The 25,040-nt window shown below is 38.7% G+C and overlaps 2 protein-coding genes across 6 annotated transcripts in view; one reads left to right on the forward strand and one right to left on the reverse strand.

The window, feature by feature from the left end:
• The window catches only part of LOC145492241 (uncharacterized), a 629,788-nt gene that overhangs the window by 270,475 nt on the left and 334,273 nt on the right, over nucleotides 1-25,040 (forward strand). The gene's annotated exons all lie outside the window — the stretch shown is intronic.
• Nucleotides 3-23,271, reverse strand: LOC145492684 (tolloid-like protein 2). Its single transcript, XM_081472093.1, has 16 exons — nucleotides 22,986-23,271; nucleotides 22,697-22,808; nucleotides 16,754-16,910; nucleotides 15,969-16,141; nucleotides 15,221-15,466; nucleotides 14,511-14,667; nucleotides 14,030-14,202; nucleotides 9,891-10,133; nucleotides 9,130-9,286; nucleotides 6,874-7,034; nucleotides 5,218-5,335; nucleotides 4,139-4,210; nucleotides 3,026-3,097; nucleotides 2,006-2,077; nucleotides 1,484-1,555; nucleotides 3-80 (listed from the first exon to the last, which is right to left on the reverse strand). Exons 2-16 carry the CDS (start codon nucleotides 22,791-22,793, stop codon nucleotides 5-7), a joined length of 2,046 nt encoding a protein of 681 aa, XP_081328219.1. The 5' UTR covers nucleotides 22,794-22,808; nucleotides 22,986-23,271; the 3' UTR covers nucleotides 3-4.

Raw genomic sequence — 25,040 nt, forward strand, 5'->3', positions numbered from 1 at the left:
GTTCTTACAGATATTTAAGATCCCGCAGATTTGCAAATACCCCTTCAGGTAATACCCTGATCGCGTTTGCTGACAAATACCTGTAAAATGGTAAGACTTCAACAAATATAATTCTATCAGACTTGCGTATATTATATGTACCTAAAATTGCGTGACTAAATTACTATCCCCCATTCAAGGACTTATTTTTATTTACCAACTTTAAAAAAAGTGCCGCTTCCAGCAGCATCTGTTAGACCCATTATAGAATCATTTATTCACAATATGACGTTTGGTGTTGACGACCCAGAGATGGTCAGAATAGGAATGTCAAGAGGTTAAATTATGTTAGTCTAGAAATCCCATGCATTTTACTTTTTTCGAAATCACGCTAGAAGTTCTATCGTGCTCGTGCAACATAATTAAATCTTACTTTGAGCAAATGAGCAAGTGATAAATTTTTCATTGTCTTTCAGCTCATGTTAGAAGAGAGCAGCCATTGTGATTACAGTTACAGGCATCAACAAGGCTATTAACCTTACCCTAACTACCTAACAACGGTAAAAGCTATTAATAATAAGGAGTCTAGGAAACCACGACGGCGACGCCGAGGACAACGTCGATTTAAAAATGAACTGATATTTTACTTGCGAATCTCGCGATAATCTAAAGTCATTAAGTTTATTTGTCACTATCAAAACTTCCTCGAAACTGGATATGGAACACAGCGTTAAATTCGAAATAGAAATTTTGAAAATTAGCCGTCGTCGTTCACGGTCTCAAGACAACGCAGAATTTGGTCATTTCACGTTGTTGTTTTACAGAGGACGACAAAGAAATATACCAAGAATTATAACGCACGTGCACCGCCATTTTTCTGCTCATTAAATCTTTTGTTTAGCAACGTTCCCGTTGCCGATGCCGTTGTGGTTTAGTTAAACTCCCTACTACTTGATGTTACTGCCCTTACGCGTGATGTCATGCACTTTTTAGTTATGATCCCGAGATGTGTTGCGAGTCAAAAAAGCATGTGCTCGATCGAAGTAGTATACCGTCACCGTCAACATTATAAGGACACAAACGTAAGTTTTGGTTTCGTTCTTGCCTGTCTTTTTCCCGTATTCATAGTTGTAATTTTCCTTTGTTGTTAGTTTTCGAAACCGTACGTTCGTACAAGCAACGAATTACAAGTACGCGTATTCAAGTTTGTGTAGTTTTTAATCATTTGATGCGTCCACACTTGAAAACAGTGTAAAAACAATAACAGGTTTGCTCTTCCTGACCCAGAGGCCAGGTCACTAGGCACGCAGCTTTAATTTGGGGGGTAGAGTGTGTGCCATGTTGGAGGAGTAAACCAGTCTTCTGGGAAATGAACTCTATTTTTATGCAAAATATTTTTTTCGTTTCAATAAACCAATATGGCCGCTGGTCACGTGAACGAATACCCGCTATTATAAAACGAAGACATAGAAGCTACGCGTGGCGTACTGATTTTATCACTTACAGCTTCTGCAGCTTTGTCAGTTTTACAAACACACCATCGGGTAGGAGTTTTATAGCATTTGAAGACAACGTCCTATTAAACATTTTTTGAAGGTTATTAAACTTTTTTTCAGGTAACAAGTTTGGAGGCTATAGCTAGTTTTGATCTCACACTAGTTTTACCTCCAGCAAGATGTGTTCTTTTCCCTCGATTCCAAAAAGGACAACAAAAACCAATGAAGCACGAAAAAGGCGTGCAAAACTACACTTTTGTTATATTTGAGGTCGAATTTATCTATTTTTATCCTTAGTGTAGAAACAAACATAAAAAAAAACGTTGTTTTAAGTGTTGTTTTTATGGTGAAAGTAGTAGTTGTGGTCATTGTAAGACACATTTCTGATCAATATCTCTTGCTCTTGACATCATCATCACCATAATCATGTTACGCCGGCAAACGGCGTCCTGATTTATGGTAATATCCAGTGAGAGCTGCCATACGATATTGTCGCTTTGTTGTTACCGTAACGCTTAATCTTGACTCACAGCCTTTCTAGATTAGTCAGATTCATAAATGAATCTTCGGGTAGCGTTGAAATAGCGTTGGACGACAGATCCCTGTGTAAATAAACAATTAACGTTAACTACTTGTTTCCCGTTTTGTGAGGTATGACTATAAGACAAAGGACTCCCCTGCCTTAAATACGGACACTGCCAAGACACCTTGCAAATAATTGGACTGGGCGAGCCGTCAGTCATTTTATTCTAGACGTCGAGCCGTCAACATCGTAATGTAAGGTTTACAGTTCACGACATAGTCATTGCGACTCGAAGATGTCAGTATAAGTGAACTGAAACGAAAGAAAAAAATTTGAGAAGGCTGTGAATCGTGGTTATTGGAGAAACAGTTAGGGGCTCCAAATTCAATTGTAGCCACAGTGTACCGTGACTAATATTTTGGTCGTTTAAGCACTAATAGGAATAGTCATTTAGAGTTATACAGCTAATGTTAATGGTTAAAACCACCTATTACCCAAAGTTAATTTAACTGTTTTCATTTGTTGACAATTTCGATTGTTAAGAATGATTATAATGACTATTGCTATCGGTCGTGACTATTTAAAATAGTTATTTTAACTACAATCCCGGACAGAAGTAGTTGGGACAGTTGAGCTAGATCACGTAACCTCTATGCCCCCTAATCAATGTTGGAAAAGGTCGCGTTTTTTTTTTTTTTTTTTCAACAAAAAGGGGAAAAATCTCCTGATTATCAACATTGTAAGTGGGGAGAGGGGAGAACCTGCTTCATGTCCCAACTTTTTTGTCTGGGGTTGTAATCAATTTTTACAGTGTATAGGCAGTGTCCTTGTTTAAACTAAATTTTCCCCAACGGTATCTTTCGGAGACTTTATTCCGTTTTCATGTTTTGGAGGTCAAAAAAAATCGAAGAACCATCAAATACCACTTTTCATAACGAAAATGCTCCTAGAATATCAAGCCAAATTCTTAAAAGGGGAGCAAACCATAACCTGTATATTTGGCTAATGTTTTCCACAGATTACTCACAGTATTTGCAGCTTTCTTAGTTTACCAAAGACAACACCAGTTAGACGTACAATTGCGTTAGAACGAAGATCCCTGTTAATAGTTACGAAAGAGGTAGTTATAATAAAGTCATACATAAAAGTAAAAGGAAAGTAGTATTGAAGGCAGTGTTTAAGGTCGTGTAGTAATGTTGACGTTATAAGACTGATGGCCTTTCAGAGACAAAAAGTCTTTCAGATGGAAGTCCTAGGTCAGGGATCGGACCGCGCAGGGGAAGGGGCCACCCCACTTTTTGTTTTGGAAAAAAATGAATTTAGTAAAATAGATTTTCAAAAATAAAAACTGTTTTAATAACGGACTAATAGTGGTCGGCTAAAGCTGTTGGGGGTCACGGGGAAACATCCAAGCCTGACGAAATAAGTTTTAACCGTTTCTAGAGTCACTTCTCTCTCTCCTTTCCCCGTCAGTTGAAGAGGCGGGAGCAGCCCCTGCACTCTAAAAATTGCTCCGCGGGCCCTGTAGATTCGGTGTACCACATTGACTTTCTATTAGTATGCTGCATGGAATATTTCTGTCCTCTGTCGTACTTTTTTGATCACAAGTTTGTATAGATAATGCATCCAGCTAGCGAAATTGACATTTAGTGACGCCTTCTTTTCAAAACTGCTTCGTTTTGTAGATATCATCTTTAAACTCGACGAAATTCAACAATCTTGCACATTTTACAAAGAAATGTACAGAGAACAGACGTGTGTACTCGTACGCCATACGGGAAATTCAAATTGCCTGGTACTCTTTGAGTTTGAATGAGATCTAAACCTCCTAGAAACTTCAGAGCTTTGCTAAAATCAGCATGCAATGGGGGATATCCTTGTACTTGTCTTGTCCTATGCTTGTCTACCTGGCTTGCCATTTAATCTCATATTTAAAATCATTACGCCGGCAATTGTAAAATTGTGTCATTCACTGATTCGCTCCTTACTATTTCCTGGTGGAAGTATTAGATGTGTAGCAAATGATATTTGCATGCCTCAGATTCTATACTAATGTCATACTGCATATTAATTAAATATTAGGTATCACCATAATTATTGAGGCATGCATATTGGGGACTATAACCGACGTTCCACTCACAACAGCACCAGATTCGTCAAGTTATCAAACAAATAGTCGGCCAAGAATGGTGTAGTACTTGAGAAAATATGTCTGAGAAAAGAGAAAAAATCTCTGTTAGTGATTCATCTGCAATGTGTTGCCTTAGCTGTACTTCTTGATTTGTCAACAGACTCAGATTACCATCAACATTGACGTAAAGGTGATCACAAGCCACAGAGAAACATATAGAATAATTAAATGATCCCGAAGTGAAATGAGACGGAAAGGCTTCCCTACGTCGACAAAAGAGAGGATCTAAATTCAGTGTGAATATGTGGAAATCTTATACTTGAACAGGTCGCTAATACAAAACAGGTGCCCGCAATTTAGAGCCTTTAGATGAAGGTGATGCTGTCAGAGTCAAGCCATGCATAGTTTTTTCTTATAACGGTTTTTAATTAGAAAAAATATTCCTTAGCTGTTATTGCAGCTTATTCTCTGAGTTAAATAGTTACTCAATGTATTTTAGGCTTTATTACACCCATTTGAAAATCATTGGTTATTATTGCAATCTGATTGGCTCGCAACAATGCAATTTATTCCCAAATCGCACTATTTTGTGCCCTAAATCTCATCCTTTTTTAAGCCCATCAAAATTCAAAACGGGTTTTCCTGAAGTAAACATTAAATAAATATTAACACTGGCAAAAAATGGCGTGATTTCAAAATGGGCGTAATAAAGTGGTCATTGAACTTCATGTCGTGCGATTTTTGTCTGAAATAATACTGGTGATTTTAAATCACGCGTGTGATTTCAGACCAAATTGCACTACACTCAGTTCAATTTCCATTATAAATTCACACGAATCCATATAAAGACTATATAAATATGATACTATTTCGTGTATAAATAAAGATTGATTGATTTAATTGGATTAAAGAATGAAGATGCAAGTGAACTGTGCGATACCGATGTAACCGGCGCTCTACCAACTGAGCTAACAAGCTAACACGCCTGGGAGCTGGCCTTTTGTAATTTGCAGTGTCAACGTTTTCGAGAAAATCATACTAATCATTTGGCTAAAAAGTGTCAAATAAACCAGTTAACACTATCTTACAGTTTCTTAGTAGTTGTTGGTACACATTTGACGATGCTCGTCAGAGAAGTTACATTTTTGCAGGACCAGGTTTTCCAGAAACCAGCCGACCGTAAATAGGAACACGGCAGTCTGCAGACTAAATCATACCAAATACCGTTTCTTTCATTAATGTCACATATATGTTTTTATTTGGTTATTGTTTGCACAATAATCTGTTCAAATCAACAGAGGAAATCGTGTACATGGCTTTGTGCGATATCATAGAAAATACAGCCAATTAGAATGCAGAAAACCGTTGTATAAATACTAGTTATGTAGTGCTTTTGATTGGTATCCCATGGAATGTCCAACGAGTCGCTTTTATTTTCTTCGTATACACACGAACCTTTAGGCGAGTGTGTATGCCTAGAAAATACTAGTGACAAGTAGGATATTCCATGGTCACGAGAAAGCTTTCAATTGCATGTATTTTCTATGGTTTTTCTATGGTTTTTCATAGGAAAAAAAAACAAAAAAACATAGACCTGCACAATCAATGCGATGCATGGGAAGGTTCAGTGGAATACCGGCAAATATACAACGGCTTTACTGCATTCTGATTGCCTGTATTATTTATGGCACGGTGTAAACGTCGGCCTTCCATTCAACCTTCCTACCCCTGATCGAGCATAACTAGTATTGACCTCTGTATTGGTATATGTAATTCTTTATAGCACGGAGCAAAATAGATATGTAATGCTTCACTGTGCAATAACACTTGTATCTTGGTTTTCGTCCTATGCATTTTCGCAAAAAGTCACTCCAAAGTATATCGAAGGCATGTGGAGGGAGGATGGCCGAGTGGTTTAGGGCGCTGGATTTCAATGCAGTGACACGGGTTCAAATCCCGCTCTGGCCACTAGCTAGTGTTGTTCTGGGTAAGTGCCTGGTTCAACCCCTCGGTCATCCTCGTACATAGCCAGCCAACTGGTCTGCCTCTTGAACTCTGTTGTTTTCGTTCGTATTGTTTGTTTCATTGGCCCTGAAAAGCTTCTCTAGGGGAGTGGTCAATTAAGTATTAATATAATAATATAATTTCATATGATATAACAGATATAATATAATGTAATGTAATATAATATGTATTAGGCTTGGGAAGGTTGAAAGCTTGTAAGTCCCATGAACATGTACATATAGCCAGTTAGTAACGTTTGTTATGCAACTGGAATAAATACACAATGCCCTGGGCTTGCATTTTTAGAAACGTGTGGGTCGTTTGGTGCCTCAAATAGCTCCCTCTACGGTCTGGTGGGGACGGATCATTAGAACGGTGATGGGGGGAAGGGGTGTTTTGGAAAAACCAAATTTGAAAAAAAAAAGGTAAAGTTAAGGTAAAAAGGTAAAATCTTTATTTAGAAACGGTATTACCTTCAGGACTTAACACTATTAAATTAAATTAATCTAACCACCTAACTAATAAGTCGCCAATAACTGAAAAGAGGGAAAGCGTTATTAAGAGCAACATGGAAGAAAAAGGACAAGATTCGTGCATAGAAGAAGACAAAAAAATACCATGCACCTGCAAAAAGAATACTACTCAAGCAATAGCGAAAACAAAATTATACAAGGTGACAATCCCAAGCGCCCCCCTCAACCCCCCCCCCCAACCCCCTAACTCGCTAACTTTCCACTTACCGTGTTCAACAGTAGTGAGTTGTACAACAAATCCTCTTTTCTCGGTGACGCCGTTTGTGTGAAATGTTATGTGTAGGTTCTCGCTGTTCACACTCACCAGAACAAACGTTCCAGTTTGGTAGCCACAGTAATTAACACCCGCGATCTGCAAATAATCTAAACTGAAAAATAAAAGATAGTAAGTAAGTAAGTAATCTTTATTTATCCTCGGTAAAAATTCATCAGGCTAAAGACATAAAATTAGACTAAAAATTCAAAAGTACAAACCACGAAAGATAAAACGCACTGGGGATATAAGCCCCTTTGAGCGCTCATGTTTGTATTACTTCAAATAAACTTGACATGCCATTATCAAACTTGGCAAGTGAAAAGAGGACAAAAGTCCAACGTTTTTGACCAAAAAATTGACAGCAAAAGTCAGATGATGACGTCATAATCGATGACGTCACACCATACTCTTAATTTAAAGTTTGGAAATCCCAACGTTGTTTTGACGCTTTCAAAAGAGGGCAACGAGAGAAGTTGAAATCTGAAATCCCTTTTTAATATCTCAAATATTAAAGGAGATATGACAATTTGAACTTCAAGGAATGCTCATTCAGTAAAGCAGTGATCCCCCCTGAAATAAAACTTTCGAAATGAAAGCTCTTTTTCGTGTTTGCAACTCTACTTATATTGCAGGCTGATGGCTTCTGATGAGCAGAACGTGTACAGCTAGAAAAAAATCCAAATAAAAGCTATTCATACGTTTATAAGCAACAAAAAAAAAACTACTGTGTGACGTCACAAAAAGTGATTTCATCGATTATTTAAGAGATTAAATTATCGTTCTAAAGGCGAAAACAAAAAAAAACGATATCATTTTTAGGTACACCAAGATCTTCATTTTTTCGAATTTGTAGCATTTTTCAATGAAAACTGAAGAAAGTAAGCCAAGGGGGTTAAATTGCGAAAAAAGTATAGTTCCGGGGGGACACTGAAATTTCTTTAAATTGTTTTGACTCAAACAATATTGGTCATATTAAGAAATGGTTTTCAGTACATTGTTCTCCTAGTCGCGCTCTATCATTTGATGTAGTTTATAGTATGAAATTACGAACTTCATATATCACGTCTTGTTGACGTCATTAATTATGACGTCATAATTTGACATTTTGTCAGTTTTTTTCCAACTAAAATAATTAAGACAGTAATCCAGGGATAAAAGCAAAGTTTGGCAAAAAACGAAGCAAAATTGGTGTACTTGCACCTGTTTAGCGCTTGGAGGGAGTTAAATCCCCAGTGTGAAAATTATAAATATAATTGCTTACAATGTAACCTATCTTAAATACTATTACGCCAATATTAAAACCTGGTTTCCATGAATGCCGTGTCTCTAACGATTGCTAAGGTAATTATTTAAAGCGGTTCGAAATTCAATCAGAGTTTCTCTGCTTTCCTGACATTAAGGGGCAGACATGGGCAGACTGTTCCAGAGAACTGCAACGCTGTAATAAAAAACTATTACGAAAATATTTTGTGCGTGGTAAAGGAACGACAAGTGTATTGGCAGAATCACGGCGTGAGTATGGCGTGATATCATTACGGTCCACAAATTTGGAAAGTAAAATACTCACGGGCACGGCCATGAATGGATTCAGACCAACAAAGCTTTTGTAAATTATCACTCTTTGTTCATTTCATTTGTTATATTCCATAACAAATTAACAAGGAGTGCATTTGTTTTGTAACTCTCTACGCGCTCTTTAGTATCCTTAATAAACTAGAAGATACTAAAGAGACCTTTCAGCTAAACGTTGACAAGTGTTAATGAATACTTCAAGAAATGGCACTGAGAAATTTGGCGGTATAAGCGAAATAAGCGTAGCCTTACATCTGGGGAGTTTTTTCTGTGACGAAGTTTTCTTATTACTACAGTAAAGAATAGTAATTTTTTTCTGATTCCGATGCATTGCATTATCTCACTGCGTGAAAAATCCCTGCAAGGGCACATTCTGTATTATAGAGCTGGTTAGGAAGGATTTGTACCGCTACATTATTTATACTTACAAGGAGAGTGGATAACTTATAAAATAATTATAGTTATTCTATATGCTAAACAAGTCCGGTCCATGCTTACAAAAGGATATAGAGTTGCAATTAGTATTGGGGGACGGGTTGGAATCAGGGTTCGTTACACCTATTTTCCTTAAAAGTGGAAGTTCTGGTTAATCAAGTCACATAGATAATGAATAATGAATAACATGTTCTGCTTACCTGCAAGTGGAGTGGCTCTGAACATAAAAATCTTTAAAGTATATTTTTAAAGCCACGCCTTGGGGAGAAGGAACTTTGTATTCACAGTTCAAGTTGTTCGGGTATTTGTTGGGGTACCTGTGGCTTGTCAGTGTGTTGTTTACCATCGCATCACATCCTGCCAAACAAAATGTCGTAGTTTCCGTTTGTTCTAGCGGCTGTCAACACTAAGTACAATGTATTCCGGATGAAATGTACTTTTCATTGCAATGTTTCATACAAATATTTCTTACTTATGACAGCATAAAGCAGTAAATAATTGAATATGAATTGGTCATAATGCCTTCTGATTATATGTTCCCTATTAACTACTTTTATGGCTTTTAAAAAGGCAACTGAAACAAAGCTTAATATATTAGAATCACAACTAGAAAACACAAATTCTTAATTCAACCCAACTGTTGAAGTTAGTTCAAAATAGTGAAATAGGGAACGAAAAAAAATCAAATGGAAAAAATTCCCCTGAAATGGGGTTGTCTACGGCGAGACTTGAGTTCATTTTGATGAACATCTGGCAGGGTCTTTACGGCGTCATTCTGATCAGGGCCTTCGCAACTGACCGCGTAATTTTATCTTTTCTTGTTAGTACGAGTTGCTTAGCCTTCGCTGCGTCTGTTTTCTACTGATCCCAAAAATAACGTATTCACTCATTAAAGGTACGGGTTGTCACGAATTCTTGGATGTGACTGTTTTTCTCTAGTCCTGTCAAAGACAAATCGTACCTTTAAACATGACTGGAATAACCCTCTCGTCAGTCCCATATCTGCTGGTTGCCACACAGGTGTAGTTCCCTTCTTCCATTATCATTGCATGTAAACTGTTTGTCCTATTCCCAAATAGGTACGAGGTGCTGTCTGTAATAGATACGTATACGGGCAGAGTTCCAATGGCTGAGCACTGAAGGTATTGCCCTTGGTATAGGCGTACCACCGGAGCTGGATTTGGCAGCAAAATCCTTGGTGGAGCTAAAAGATAAGAGAAAAATAACGCCATTGTGACCCACTGGAAAATCACCATAACCAGTTAAGTGATTTCCGAAGAAGAGTGAAGACGTTACGCACTCAAAATAGCGGATGCAGAGGACACACTTTATTAAAGTGGGCAGGCGTTAGTCATGACCGATGACCTACAGTGTAGATATACAACATATGCAACAGCTAGATTAATAGAAGAAGTTGATTTGGTGCTTTTGGGAGTAGTTCATTTCTTTATTGAGAGGATGCCATATAATCCCTTATTCCTATGATTTTTTTTTTCCTCTGTCACCCTCACTTTGGTCTGCTCACCCATGACAGCATACTATCAAGCAAAATGTTCAACATAAACATAAAACAACATAAAACCTTTATTTAAGCACGATAGGATTTAAACCTTACAAGCCTTTACTACGTCACAATGAAATATATACATGTAAAATATTTGATCAGTAAAAACTAACTGCTGTGCCGTCAAAAATAAAGTCTTTGAAAAAATCCCTGGCAATTAGCCGTTTCTTTCATTCCTTGAAGCTTACATTAGTTGTTTTATCATTGTAGTTCACCATGTTCCATAATATAGACCCTCGATAGGCTAATGAGTCTGTCATAAATCTGCTATTGTATCTACGGATGGCCCTCGTGCCCTCGTGCGTTTACTTAGAATATTTCCACATAAACTGTCAGGTAATATATTGTTACGTTCTACATCAATTTAGATATTTCTAATTTTTAACTTAAGTTGTCTTTTTGGGTGCAAAATAATTAAATTTCGAAGACATGTATTTCATTCACTTAAAAGTACTTCGTGAATATAATTAATTTTCACCAAGTGCGAAACCTTCAAATGGATTGAGCTTCTGGTGGGTGAATCCCAGAAGGATGGTCTACAGATTCCTGTAAAAATTTCTTCGGGCAAATGATTGTGAGCGACGCGAGAGCTTTTCAAAGTACGTCAAAAATGCAAATATTTGATCATCCGTCGTCAAATTTCAATTTACGGGTTAGACGTATATTTTAGCATGCGCCGAATGACTTGACCTATATTAAGTTGAAATAGACACAGAGCTGATAATTTCGAGATGTTTTAACCTTATTTGCTGTAAAAGGCAGGTCCAAAAGCCGATTTGACGTGTTTTTCTCACCATTCTTCGCACATAAAGCAGAAGTTTGCTTTTGTTTACATAACGTCCGATGCACATCGCCAACTGTCATGGTCGAATACCATGAATCTGTGACCCTCTTTCGACACATATGATCACCACTGCATCTAAGTCAAAAACGGCTGAGTCATTTGTAGATAGTCGCTTGTTTTGCACTACACCAAAATATTACGTTTGATGATCATGGTTTGATCTATTGCTGCTTGAATCCTTGCTTGCAGCGGTTCCTTGTTTCTTTGTCACGCAATGCTGTCATCCCATTTTAGGGGGCAGGGGTAAGACAGTTTCTATCCTAATACGTAAGGCTCCGTAAGGCTTGGAACCACTGGGAGTACACAATCTTGTTGAGTAGGAAGAGATTAACTTTAGAAATGAAAAGAATGAATAGTTTACCACTGCCCCTGTTGTCATCTTTTACATGCCCTGCGTAATACTGTAACGTTAAAACTCGTACCTAGGTCTTTTCGTGCTGTGCAATTATTTTTGGTTTAACTTTACATACAATACAGTGGGTTACCCTCCGGGAAATGGGTGGTGACCGCTCAATAGGGGTTGGCCGCTTAATAGAGGTTGGTGTACCTTGAATATTTTTCACTATCGGTTATAAATTTCTTGGTGAACATGGTGTCAATTCAAGACACCCATGATACACGTGTGTTTGAATTATCACTCGTCACGTTCAATTTGAGACTCTTATCTGCCATTGCCCTTTCCAAAACAAAGTTTTTAAATTTTGGGTGGCCGCTTAATAGGGGTAAAGACAATAAAGAAACCCTTATCGGAACGACCAAATGGTGGCCGCGGACGCTTAATAGAGATAACTGGTCAATAGGGGTTTTATTTACAGCATTTTACGGACAATGATTTTGGACTGTATTGACAACAGTCCTCTATTTTCTGTTACCAACCTTCCAATGCCCCGCCACTAAGCAAACAAAATACGCCAAATAAAATGGCATGGCCAGGGTTGTTTACTCACGTAATTACTAATTAAATTTAGTCTGTTTTTCTCACGAATTAGACACGTTGTGATTTCCTATTTTTATTTCAGCTAGGTCTTGCTTCATTGATCTATAATTTGTTTATGGCGATTTTTTTTTTTTTTTTTTTTTGAATTCTAGTGAGTACAGGCACTAGCTTTATCAGCTGTTGTCTGAAGCATCAGAACGTACAACAAACGTGATTTGGACCGAGGCCACGTTCACTATAGAATACCGTGACAATTATATAAATATACACACATTATTATATATATGAACAGATAAACAATTAATAAATTGTTTCACTTATCCTGAGAATGCTCTTTAGAAAATAGATCAAAATGTGCAGCATATGCCGTGACAGCATTGCGTGACGAACAAATAACGGCTGTAAGATTGTGCTGCGCCGACGCGCTTATCAGCAATGGTCAGCATCAAACGTAATATTTTGGCGCAGTGCAAAGCAAGCAACTACAGTGAAACCCCGCTCTACGGACACCCGCTTAATACGGACACCTACTTCTAACGGACAGTTGTTTTTGTCCCGACAACTAAAAAGCTCATATATTTTCTCTTAAATTAGCCCGCTTAATACGGATACCCGGATAATGCGGACACTTTATCGTGTCCCTTTGGTGTCCGCATTAACGGGGTTCCACTGTATCTACAAATGACTCAGCCGTTTTTGACTTAGATGCAGTGATGTTCATATGCGCCGAAAGATGGTCACAGATTCATGGTATTCTACCAATAATAGGTTGACAGTAGGCGATGTACATCGGACGTTAGCGTTGTCTAAACGAAAGCAAATTTCTGCTTTTTGTGCGACGAATGGTGCGAGATCGGCTAGAAATACGTCAAATTGGCTTTTGGACCTGCTTTTTACAGCAAATAAGGTTAGAACATTTCGAAATTATCAGCTCTGTGTCTATTTCAACTTAATATAGGTCGTCATTTGACGTATGCTAAAATATACGGCTTACCCGTAAATTGAAATTTGACGAAGGATGGTCAAATATTTGCATTTTTGACGTACTTTGAAAAGCTCTCGCGTCGCTCACAATAATTTGCCCCCCTAAAATTTTTACAGGAATCTGTAGACCATCGTTCTGCGATTCAACCACCAGAAGCTGAATCCATTTGACGGTTTCGCACATGGTGAAAATAAATTATATTCACGAAGTACTTCTAAGTGAATGAAATACATGTCTTCGAAATTTAATTATTTTGCACCCAAAAACACAACGCAACATTCCCTAAAATCAACCCAGTACACATTTAAACATTACACAAAAATATTTGAGTGTTTTAAAGACGGAAGAATGATGTGGTTTTGCATGCGAGGCTCTCAAACTTGTTTAATAAAATGGTGCGTCAAATGACGATTTTAACGAAATTTGGTAATTTGCATATTTCTTTGAAATAAAAGGATATTTTGCCAAAAAAACTATCCAGTAGTTTTTGTCATGTCCTAGCCTATCTACCATAAGAATATGAGCGAAATCGAATTTGGACCCTCGCCGCGAAATTAAGAATTTGTCTGATTTCTACAGGCAGGCACTCTTAATTTGATTGTTAACCAATTCACGGTCTCCATTACTTCACTGGATGCCATGTATTTAGATAAATTAAAGAGCGCTTGAGTCTGAGTGAAAGAAGACACTTGCGAATGCATCAACATCGACCAGTTTACAAACTGCAAATGCAAAAAAAAGGAAGTTGTCGCATTTCTTATTGGACTTACTCGGTTGAACTACGGTGAAAATGATCACAAATCCTTTTGCTGGTGCAGCATAGTCAGAATAAAATGTCAGCACTGCATAGTCCCCTCCTAAAACAACTTGCTTCCCAGTTTGATTGCCGCAGTATTTAGTAGCTATTGCATTGCTATTATCAGCAATCTCCACGTAGTCATATCTGCAAGGAAAGATCAGTGATTTGTGGTGTCATTCGTCTTGCTCGACATTAACATTATTCCGGCCGTTCTTTGTTTGTATTGTTTTCTTTTTCATGACCACATAATATGCCGCCAAAGGGATCAAAACTAAGAAAATGAAAGTTTTTGGGAGTTGTTCTTCCCGAGTTGGGCATCATAACCTTGAATCCACCATGCAAAATTTCTTCATTATTTTTTCGTGTCTCTTTGCGGTCATTTTATTGTTTGTATACATTTTTAGCAAGACAATTAAATATTATCTCTACTTTTCCCTAGGATAGCAACTTACCCACAGTGGTAATAAAATTCTACGTCAAAATATTGAAAGACAAATTTCAACGCCATCTTGTGTGGAATGGGTACTTTGTGAACGCAGTGTAGATTGTTGGGATAGTCGTTTGGGTACCCAGGACTTATCAATGCATTGTTAACTACCCGGAAACAAGCTGTCAAAACAAACAGAAAAACTATTTGAAAAAAAAAATCATATATGACTTATTTCATATACGTCATCCCCAATATTTTAAACGCGACGACATTTCACAAAATTCTAGTTAATACAATTGCCACTGTTTTCAGATCTAAGATAATTTTCATTGTTGTTCGTTTAATTGTCATTTTTACAGGCCATTGCCCTTTCAAGACATTCTCGGTATACTCTATCCATTGCCTTTTTTTTTCTCTTTCACATTTTAATACTCACTTAATTTTATTAATTGTTAATGGCACCATTGAAACAGTTAATGCGAAGATCAAGTTAGTTTTGTAGACCTCAAGTCTTGTTTTGCCGACAATTTTTTTTTCATAGCATTCTACATTATATATTTCTCTATCCGCTTCTCTTGATGAAGAGTACGTAACTGAATGGGTGTTTTCTAAGCTGACAATTTAAGGTCAACCTACGTTACCTTGATATTTGCTGCCAAAGCCGTATAATGTGTTTAGGTTTGCACATAACCGTTAAAAAGAAACAAAACAGAACGAAAACAAGAGACTTACGAAGAAAAGAAACGAGAATGGCTTTTGTGTCACTTCCGTATTTGTTAGTAGCCACACAGCTGTAGTTCCCTTCATCTATTAGAACAACTTCGGCAGTTTTAGTTTTATTTACCAATACTGAAGAGTTCAATACAATGGCTACGTATATGGGAAACGTTCCATTTGCTGTTACCGAACATGACAGTTTACGTCCCTGATACACAAGCATGGAATCAGCTGGATTTGACAGCAGTGCCTTGGGTAAGGCTAGGAGGTAAGATAATACTTGTCAATCGTGTACAAACGAAGATAGAAAATTTTCGTTGATGTTAATATGCAATGGGGAGGAGAAGAGAAAAGGAAAGCTTGTTTTAATTACTTTCTGCTCTGTTGGTAGACCTTGCACTGTAGGCATCTTAACTCTATACGTTATCTCGATGAAATAAAATGGAGTGTTTTTTTCAATTTAGTTTCAAGAGAAATTCGCGTTTGCTTTGGTTTTGCTTCACTTCGCTCTGATTGGTTGAGAAAATTCGAGCCACTTTAATTTCTTAGCGAATGAGAAGCAAAACCAAAACCAATCGCTAGTTGCGCGAGCACATTCTCCTGCGCTTCGCGCTGGTTACATTTAGTTACTTCAAATTCGGATTTGTTCACTGAGCTGTATGCTGTCTGTCTGTGATTGGTCAGAGTAATTTTGGTTTTACTATACTCAATTAAAAGCCACTATATTCTCAAACTCTGTTATCTTGTTTGTGATTGCACTTACTAGGTTTAGCAGCCTTGAAAGAAATCTCAAATCCTTTTTCCCCCATAGAGGAGTCTGAGACAAATCTTAAGACAGCGTAGTTTCCACCTACAAGAACTTCCTTCCCAGTTTCATCACCGCAGAATGTATCTACTGTAGCATTGTTTTCATCAGCAATCTCTAAAAAGTCCAAGCTGTAAGGAAAATTGTGTACAGTTTGTGGTAATTTAATTCAAACATACATCTGTTGTCTCTTTGGTAACGTAAGACTTCATTATCATTTATGCTTTCCTTGAATTCAAACCGGGTAAAATCGTCATAGGTACCCCTTCTGGCAACCGAGTTTGTGGACAAAGGATGACGTCGATACATTAAAATCACCTTCGACTAATCTTCGAAACAATCTCGAAGGAAAACGTAAGGTGGCTCTGAATCCACTCCAAAGGCGTTTTTACAACTTTGCAAACTGTTGGATCCCATCACGCTAATTATTTTTCAATTTGAATACAAAGTTAGGGTCGACGCAATTATTTTTCCTAAGTTAAACAAAAGCAAAGGGATGAAAATCAGTTACTCAACTTTTTTTTAGCTAGCTCGTTTTTTTTTTTGTTTACCAGAAAGTCCCAAACATTCACACTTGCAAGTATGGAGGGCTTCTTGTAGATTCCAGTTCTGAAATTCCGTCGTTGCTGTATTTTGCTTTATGAACATTGTAAAACCTAACCTAAAGACAAATATCCAAAGACTGCATTTCATTTCGAGTCTTATTTCCACTGCACGACTTTACAAGATGCAACGTTACTTACCTGCATGAGGACGAATACTCCAGATGAAAATATTCAAAGACAACCTTTAGAGCCATGTTGGGTGGAATGGACACCCCGTAAACACAGGTCATATCGTTCGGGTAATTACTCGGGTACCCGGGGCTTTTCAGTGTATTGTTTACCACAGAACCACAGCCTGCAGGAGCAAATCAGTTAAAACGTTTTATATAATAAGCTGCATTATGCATGGATTTTGATTGGTTCTTACTTGCGTTCTACTAGAGGACCGACGCACAGATGACGGCATCATTAAATAACTTTTTCCTCCGTTGCTGTTGTTGTTGTTGTTGTTTTTTGTTTTAAATGGCGGAAAGTTTTGAAAACTTAAAGGACATTTTACCAGAGTGGTCGAACGAAGACGTAGAAAAAAAGTCTTTCCGAGGCTGTGGATTAACTCTAAAAGGAAGAAGAAGAATTAAAAAAGGAAGACACGTTTCTTTGTAGAAATGATTAAAACAAAAGACTCGAGGAGTCTCAGTTGAGCGCCACAAAGCAAAACTCAAGATGTTTCTTTATTATATAAAACAAATAGATTCCATGTTGCCGTGCGTCTGTTCAGTAATAGATTACAGAACTGACAAAATGTGTTAAGAGTGCATCCCCGATAGGACCAGGCAGAAGCGGCACAAGCCATCTCACCGATTTCGATAAAACGTGGCCAGTTTGAAGGGGTTCACCCAAACCTACTTCAGTCTAAGGTTAAGGAAATTTGGTCAAAACCGGGGGGGGGGGAGTTGACCACCCCCTTGTTTTTCTTTTTTTTTACAAAGATGACCAAAAATCACCTAAAAATGGTCAAAAGTATAAAGCTCTACCGCTATAAGAGTTCAATTTTGTCCTACCCAACGACAATCTATTGTCTACCTTTCGTTTTTCTGCCACTAGTTCCTATCACACAAGTCGTTTCAGCCAAGACCCCCTTCGCACCCAATAGTGAAAACTGTAAAAATACCCAAAGATTAGGCCGAAGTATCTCCAATGTCGGAGCACGCTTAAAAATACAGAGCATGCCGTCTAAAAGTTGGGACTTCATACTAACATTATCTGCAAAAAAATCTTTGAGCTCTCACTGAATTATTCCACAGGAGGGCTCCAAACACCTCGTCCACCACAGAGGACCGGCGGAATTTTTTTCATTATAGCACGCAAACTCGGTGATTATAACACAGCAACAGACTGAAAATGCCACAAAATGGTTACATACCAGACACTTTAATGAAATTGCAATTGACCCATTTCTATCTAATAGCTTAAAAAAAAAAAAGAAAACTTCGTCCACCACAGGGTGCCCACGTCAATTTTTTGTTTTTCATTTATAACGCTCTAATTCGGTAATAATGACATAGCAACAGACAGAAAATGCCAAAAAATAGTTACACACCGTAAAATTTAATGAAATAGAATCATTTTGAAGGCTTTTGTTTATCGTAAGCCATGAGAATAACAATCGGCGACTTAATGATGGCTTCTATTATTGTATGAGTGAACTGCGTGACAGGACTTTTCTTCGCTAACTCAATTACGCGACTCACAGAACACTATCAAAATGCTTACATTGTCTATATTTGAACGTTAGAATGATTGTATAATGAAGTTTGCTTTGGTTCGCCTAATAAAGGAATAAAACATTCGCTTGAAACTTGCACGCCTGACATCGCATCTTGGTACAGAAAACGTTATCAAAAAGACTTTGCTCTATTGAAGTAGAGACGTCAGCAGAATGGCAGCCCACCCCTCAAATACAGCGCCGCCTTTACTACCTTAATAATTTTCTCAGAATGGCTACTGAAGGCAGGGTCAGCCCGGTGAGGTCACACTGCCAATCTGGCATTCTTACCATGTCATCCAGGACCCAGCGCTATTACTAGAAAAAAGCGGAACAGGCTATTGAAGGCGCTGCGAGCAAGTCACGTATCGGTACAGTCGTTTACAAGCGGCTGAGGGTATAGTCGAAGACACGCTGGTTGCCAGACTGGTAATTTTGTATGAGGAGGCCGCCTATTGGTACACGAGACAGCAGATCCTGTTGCTTTTTGTGACCGACTACTCGAAGACCGAGCTACTGGCTTTGATTTCGGGTCTTTCAAAATGGAGAATCTACGAGGCAAGGAAGCGCGCGTTCCAAACTAAGCCCGGGCAACCCAATGACCAACCAAGGTTCACCAGGTGCCGTTTTGATACTGTCAAAGTTGACCACTTCTTGACTTCTTTTCCAGTCCATAATTTCTTCAAGATGTGGCGTATGGCACCAGAACGTTTAAACAGGAGAGTGGCCAGAGCTTAGAAATCCCGAACATGGTGTGCACAGTTATATCCTCCCACCTAATGCGCATGTACTTGAACTTGTGTGTAGAGTCCAATTTTAAGCCTCTCGGACGCTCCACGCTCTTCAATATAATCAAGGTGTGGATTATAAAACGTTCGTAAACAACAAATTTTGATCAGAGTTAATTGTAGTAGTGGTGTAACAGTAGAGGTTTGCGTTGAGAAATAACAATAGTTTGAAACCAAAGCATTTTTGTTTCTGTTGAGGTTTGGGGTTTCACCAAAGAAATCGTTAGGCGGTCTTGATAACGCTCAGACAGATGGGATGCAGGTGCTCGCCACTCTTGAAGACATCACTCGTCAACTCAAACAAGCCGGTGAGATACAAACACCTTCCATTATTGCTGTAGGTGCACAAGTTGTCACAATTTTGAATAAGCTAACAGAGTATCAATGTTTATTATTGTCTATTTTTCTATGACAGGACTGAATAGCTGGTCGGCAGTATCTGAAAACGGATTTCAAGATCCACACAGCCAGCGAATCCCCGTGTGCAGATCACTGCAGAGTGTTCTCCCTCTGTAGGACAGAAACAGTCTACAAGGGTCAGTGCCAACATCAGCATGCCATCACCTGTGACCGGTGCGAGGAGCTAAAGAATGCCGTCTCAGATCTGCGACTAGCAGTGGATTCAAGTGAAGTACTCCTTAGGTAAGAACATCTTTCCGATAGAAAAGCAGAGTTTAGCATTATTCAACATTATTCATGCTAAAAAATGCTTTACTATTATGATTTTCAGCCACGTACATTTATCCACGTATTTGATGAATGCAATCAAAACTGGTTCAGCGTTGACTCCATCATCAAAGATTCATTAACCACCAAGAAGCGACAGGAATCTAGACTGAATAAAGCCTTTCTGAGATCTGACAACGCAGGCTGTTATAACTGCGCTTTTCTTCTTCTCAGTCTTCCAAGCCTTGGACAGTGCGTTGGTGTCCGCATAGCTCGTTATGACTTCAGTGAGGCCTCAGCCGGGAAAGACATATGTGACCGCCGAGACGCCGCCGTGAAGAGCCACATTAAGGTGGGTAAGGTAAAGTCTACATACCAGCCAGGTGGCCCACCAGGCCGGAGCTTATCCAGGTTCCTGTAGCATGAAGCGACTAGGAGTATTTTTACTGCCACCTGGATGGGATGCTAGTCCATCTGAGAGTTACCCCCAGCATTAAGTTCGCCGGTTCCCATTTATAAACCTGGGTGGAGAGAGGCACTGTGAGAATATAAAGTGTCTTGCCCAAGAACACAACACAATGTCCCCGAACTGGGCGCGAACCCGGACAGCTCGATCCGGACACGAGCGCACTAACCACGAGGCCACCGCGCCTTCCACATTAGGCGCTACATTAATGAGGGCAATGACGTCAATACAACCAGTGACATGAAAGCTGCTATCAACTCGCATGGGTGCATCAAAGGCTGCTACTCAGTGGTATACAAGGTTGACGAAAGGTCCCAAAACATGACCAAGCACTCGCTGCGTGGCATACAGTCTTTGAACAACTTCGCGTTCACTGAAAGTGGAGATATCATCACTTGGCTGGCCTAAAATGTCAAACAACCCGGAAAAGTCTTTTCCTTGGCGTCGCTGGCGCGTCTCGGTACCCCTCAAGTCCCGACGAACTTACAAGTTCACCAGGTGTTCAGTAGTCCTGACATGCTGACTGGTGTCTTCCGTGAGAACAACATCCTGTAGCACTTCCAGAGTGTGGACTTTGGCTGCCCAAAGGAGGGCTGTATAAAGCTTTAAGAAAGTCACAGCAACTTTCAGTGACACCTTGATGCCGGGAAACACCTTCTGGCATTAGAGAAAGAAGAGTCTACGTACGATTTGATGAAGAAAAAGTGGGCAGAGAAGTGCAGGTCAATTTCTGGTAGCTAAATAGAAGCAGTTCATCTGCCCACATCTGCATCCGCCTCAGTTTCCCATAGCCAGTCGGAAGACGCACCGCCAACAGCTGACATGGGCTAAGTACTAAAAATGACCAATAAGTCTGTTCATTTCACCGCCTAAGTGCGCCAATTTTTGCGCAAAGTGTTCCTTTAACTGAGAGGAAACTGGAAATAAAGCAACGGCTGAGGATGTAGTAGCACGAATGAGGTCCATGCGAACCGCTGAGGGAACGAAGGTGTTCACAAAAGATGAATGGCTGACATCTACCCAACTTTCCAGATATTTCGGCAGATTGGCCGCATTAAACAGGAGTGGGGCTCTTCAAAGAACACAGGAGGCGAGGCCAGCACCGACAGAACCGGTACCCGAGGAAGGAGAAAGTGAGATAAGGAGAAAGACCCATACGTGGCTGAAGCTCTCATCATTAGAACACGGCTTCAAATCAATAGAAGCTAGAAACGTAACTTTTTATCAAAGTGTTTATCTGTTTGATCATATTTATTTTGACTTTTCTCTTTGATAGTTTAAATAAAGGACATTTCTTTAGGGCACAGGTCACAAAAACACGCAGTTGATTTTGTTTTCAGCATAGCGAGGTCTTTCTGCATCAAGATGCGATGTGGCGTGCAAGTTTCAAGCAAATATATTATTCCTTTATTAGACGAATAAAAGAAAATTTCATTATAAAATCATTCTAACATTCAAATACAGACAATGTTAGCATTTTGATAATGTTCTGTAACCCTCGTGTTTGACTTAACAAAGAGTAAGTCCTGTCACGTAGCTCACTTATATGTAAATAGAAGCCATCATTAAGCCGTCGATTGTTATTTTCATGGCTTACGACGAACGAAAGCCTTCGAAATGGTTCTATTTCATTAAATTTTATGATGTGTAACCATTTTGTGGCATTTTCTGTCTGTTGCTGTGTCATAATTACCGAATTTACGGGCTATAATGAAAAAAATTGACGCGGGTACCTGGTGGAGGACGAGGTGTTTGGAGCCCTCCTGTGAAATAATTCAGCAAGTGCCCAAAGATTTTTTTGCAGATAATGTTAGTATGAAGTTCCACCTTTTAGACGGTATACACCGTATTTTGAAGCATGCTCCGCCATTGGAAATATTTTGGCCTAATCTTTGGGTATTTTAACAGTTTTCACTATTGGGTGCGAGGGGGTCTTGGCTGTGACGACTTGTGTGATAGGAACTAGTCGTAGAAAAACGAAACTTAGACAATAGATTGCTGTTAGATAGGACAACATTCAATGAAATTTGAAAAGATTTGGTTGAGTTCTTATAGCAGTAGATCCTTATACTTTTGAACATTTTTTAGGTGAGTTTTGGTCATTTTTGTTAAAAAAAAACCAAACAAACAAAAAAACATCTCCTGGTCCTATCGTGGATGTACTCTTAAAAGTCGATCGGCTATCTATTTGTGTGGCACCGTCTTTCCTTTGCACATTTCGATGCCATCTGTGATTCATTACTGAACGGACGCGCGACCACATGGACTGGTCTATTTTTTAATTGTTAAGTTTTAAGTCAAATTCATCACACAGTAAAAGGAAACTTGTCTTGAGAGTGAACACTGCTGTCGAGGATGTTGAAGAAGATCTCAGTTGCAAGTCAAGAACATTTAAATCGAAATGGTGACCACTGAGGAATTAGTAAAACAGTTGAAGCAAATTTAAAGTTGCTCACCTTGTGTAGCGAGAGCCTCGTTTTGCGCTTTCCAAACCACAAAAAAGAGGGAGAGAAGCATCTTGAGAGAGCAGATGTATTTCGTGTCTTGGAGCATCGCAAGTATAATGCACTTTAACAAACAAAACAGAACAACTGTGGATTAAAAGGCAGTAAAATGTTCTGAAGTTTTAAAGTCTGACCTAACTAGTTTGAATAGCTAGGATAATAAGGAAGAATATACATTCGTGAAAAACATACAGTTCTTTGAAAAGCTGGAGTAAAAGCACTTTGAATTCATGCTACGTACATGCAACTTTTAAAACCAAAATGGGAAAACCACAAAAATCCTTAATCATTTGATTTCACAAACAGCGACATTCGTGCGCCCTCTTGTAAAGTGGAACGTAGCTGCTTTTGACTCAAGGCAGTTTACAATGATCTTCCTTAAACTAACAAACAGTGTTTCTTCTGTCAAGGTTTCTACATTCTGATGAGTCCATTGAATGTCTTTATATATAGTCAAACAATCACATCACCATATGGTCGAACTGTAGCCGAGAAAATTCTTTTGTTCGACAAATATCTGCGGATTTCTTGCGTCTCTTACTCAATAGAAATTTATTACGACGATGTTAGCTGGCGTGTAAATCCCGAGAAAAATAATTTTGGGATCTCATTTCGTTGGCGGAATTGGCACATGAAAGTGCGAAGCCTGCTGTTCAAACCCAAGAATTAACAGATGGACGAGAACACGCGCAAACGAAATTGAAAAAAAAGATGGTAAAACCTAGTGAGAGTGATCCACGTTCCAAGGAAAAATATTGCATTTATAAGAAGCATAGATTAGACTTTGAAACCAGAAAAGAATTATTTGTAAAGAAATAAATCAGAGAGATATAAAAAGGCCAAGGAGGGCAAAGACAAAAACTGAGCAGAACGGTTTACTGGATGACCATCTGGTCATTATTTACTGAAAATTGTTCACAGCGTTAGCTCATTTTTACTGAACAGAAATGAAAACAATGATAGTTTCACTGTTGCAAAAGCATTATTTGTTTTGGTGGTTTTCAAACGATGTATTTCTCCGGCTTTATTAAAAGGTTCCCAGTCGGACATTTTAATCAAAACAGCAATATTACAAATTACGCCACCGCAAAGCTCTATCTTAAATATATTGTTTTTTGTTAAAAGAAAAAGTAAACAGTCCCAAACAAAGCTGAACCAGCAGAATAAAATGATCTTGATGCCATCTTGATTTAGATCTGCCTATGGAGCGAAAAACACAAGCCAACGAATTGCATAGGGTGAGGATTAGCTTTAAAGGGCTAGTCTTTATTTGAATGCATGCAACATTGCAACTTTCACAGAGAATTACGTTTTTATTATTTTTTCCAAGCAAGGAAAATTAATCCATCTTTCCCTCCATGCAAAGTGTTGAGACATTGACCTTGCAGCTGTAGTGTAGTGTTGCACACTTCCTACAACAAATCTGCTTTTCAATTTCTTACAATATTTATTGGAAATAAATTAATGCTGAAGGCCCTAAAGTTGCTTATTCAATACTTCATTCTTTATACCAGGTTAGTTATTGAAAATAATTTTTAAGTTACCGCTCGTCTCGTCCTTATTTGCAACGAATTTACCAAATGTTGTTTTCTTTTGCAATTTCCCCGCCAATGAATACTACCAAATGAATCAACCGAAAGGAAGGGGCATGTTATGATTTATATTAAGACGAAAAAAAAAAAAAACATCCAGCGCACGCCACAGCTGTCCTTAGTTAAAAAAAAAAAACGAGGACGGCAACGGCAACGAGAACGAAACAAAACAATGTGTTAAATGAGCAAAAACAACCGCTCTGTACGTACGGTTTACATTTGGTACACTTCTTTCCCGTCCGCTGCAAAACATCAACTTCAAGAACGTGAGCGCATGACGGCAAGTTTTTCCTTCGTTTTTTTTGCTTTAACACCGTTCATAGAAATTTAGACCCTACACAGCTCGCCAGCAGTTTTCATACGAAACAAATTGGAATAATCACGAAATAGTTACGAAAACGAGAAGTTGTAATTTGAAATGACGTTTTCAATTCGTAGCCGGCGTCGTCGCCTATTTCCCTTTCGTAAACGATCGTTGCCATTTCTAACAGTGGATGCCATCAGTGGTAACCGAGCCATACCATCTTTGGTAGCCCAGCCTGTAGTATTGCAGATGTAATTGTGCGCTCTGGATTGTGTTATAACAAGGCAGTATCTAACTTTTTCAAATCGTTTTAGAAAGGGCGGCGTTTAGGCCCAAGTTAATTAAATTGCGTTAATATTTCGGGACAGGCCAGTTAACTGTTGTATATACTTAAATTTTG

This window comes from Orbicella franksi, chromosome 7, assembly GCF_964199315.1.
Source record: "Orbicella franksi chromosome 7, jaOrbFran1.1, whole genome shotgun sequence".
Taxonomy (NCBI): Eukaryota; Metazoa; Cnidaria; class Anthozoa; order Scleractinia; family Merulinidae; genus Orbicella; species Orbicella franksi.

What these genes read in the sequence shown, in the direction of transcription:
- LOC145492684 (XM_081472093.1), bottom strand. Translation starts at nt 22,793, where the DNA reads ATGCTCCAAGACACGAAATACATCTGCTCTCTCAAGATGCTTCTCTCC. An exon ending in CATTCTCGTTTCTTTTCTTC is followed by an intron (nt 14,668 to 15,220) that starts GTAAGTCTCTTG and finishes TTGTTTTGACAG; the next exon opens with CTTGTTTCCGGGTAGTTAAC. An exon ending in TTGACGAATCTGGTGCTGTT is followed by an intron (nt 3,098 to 4,138) that starts GTGAGTGGAACG and finishes AACTATTAACAG; the next exon opens with GGATCTTCGTTCTAACGCAA.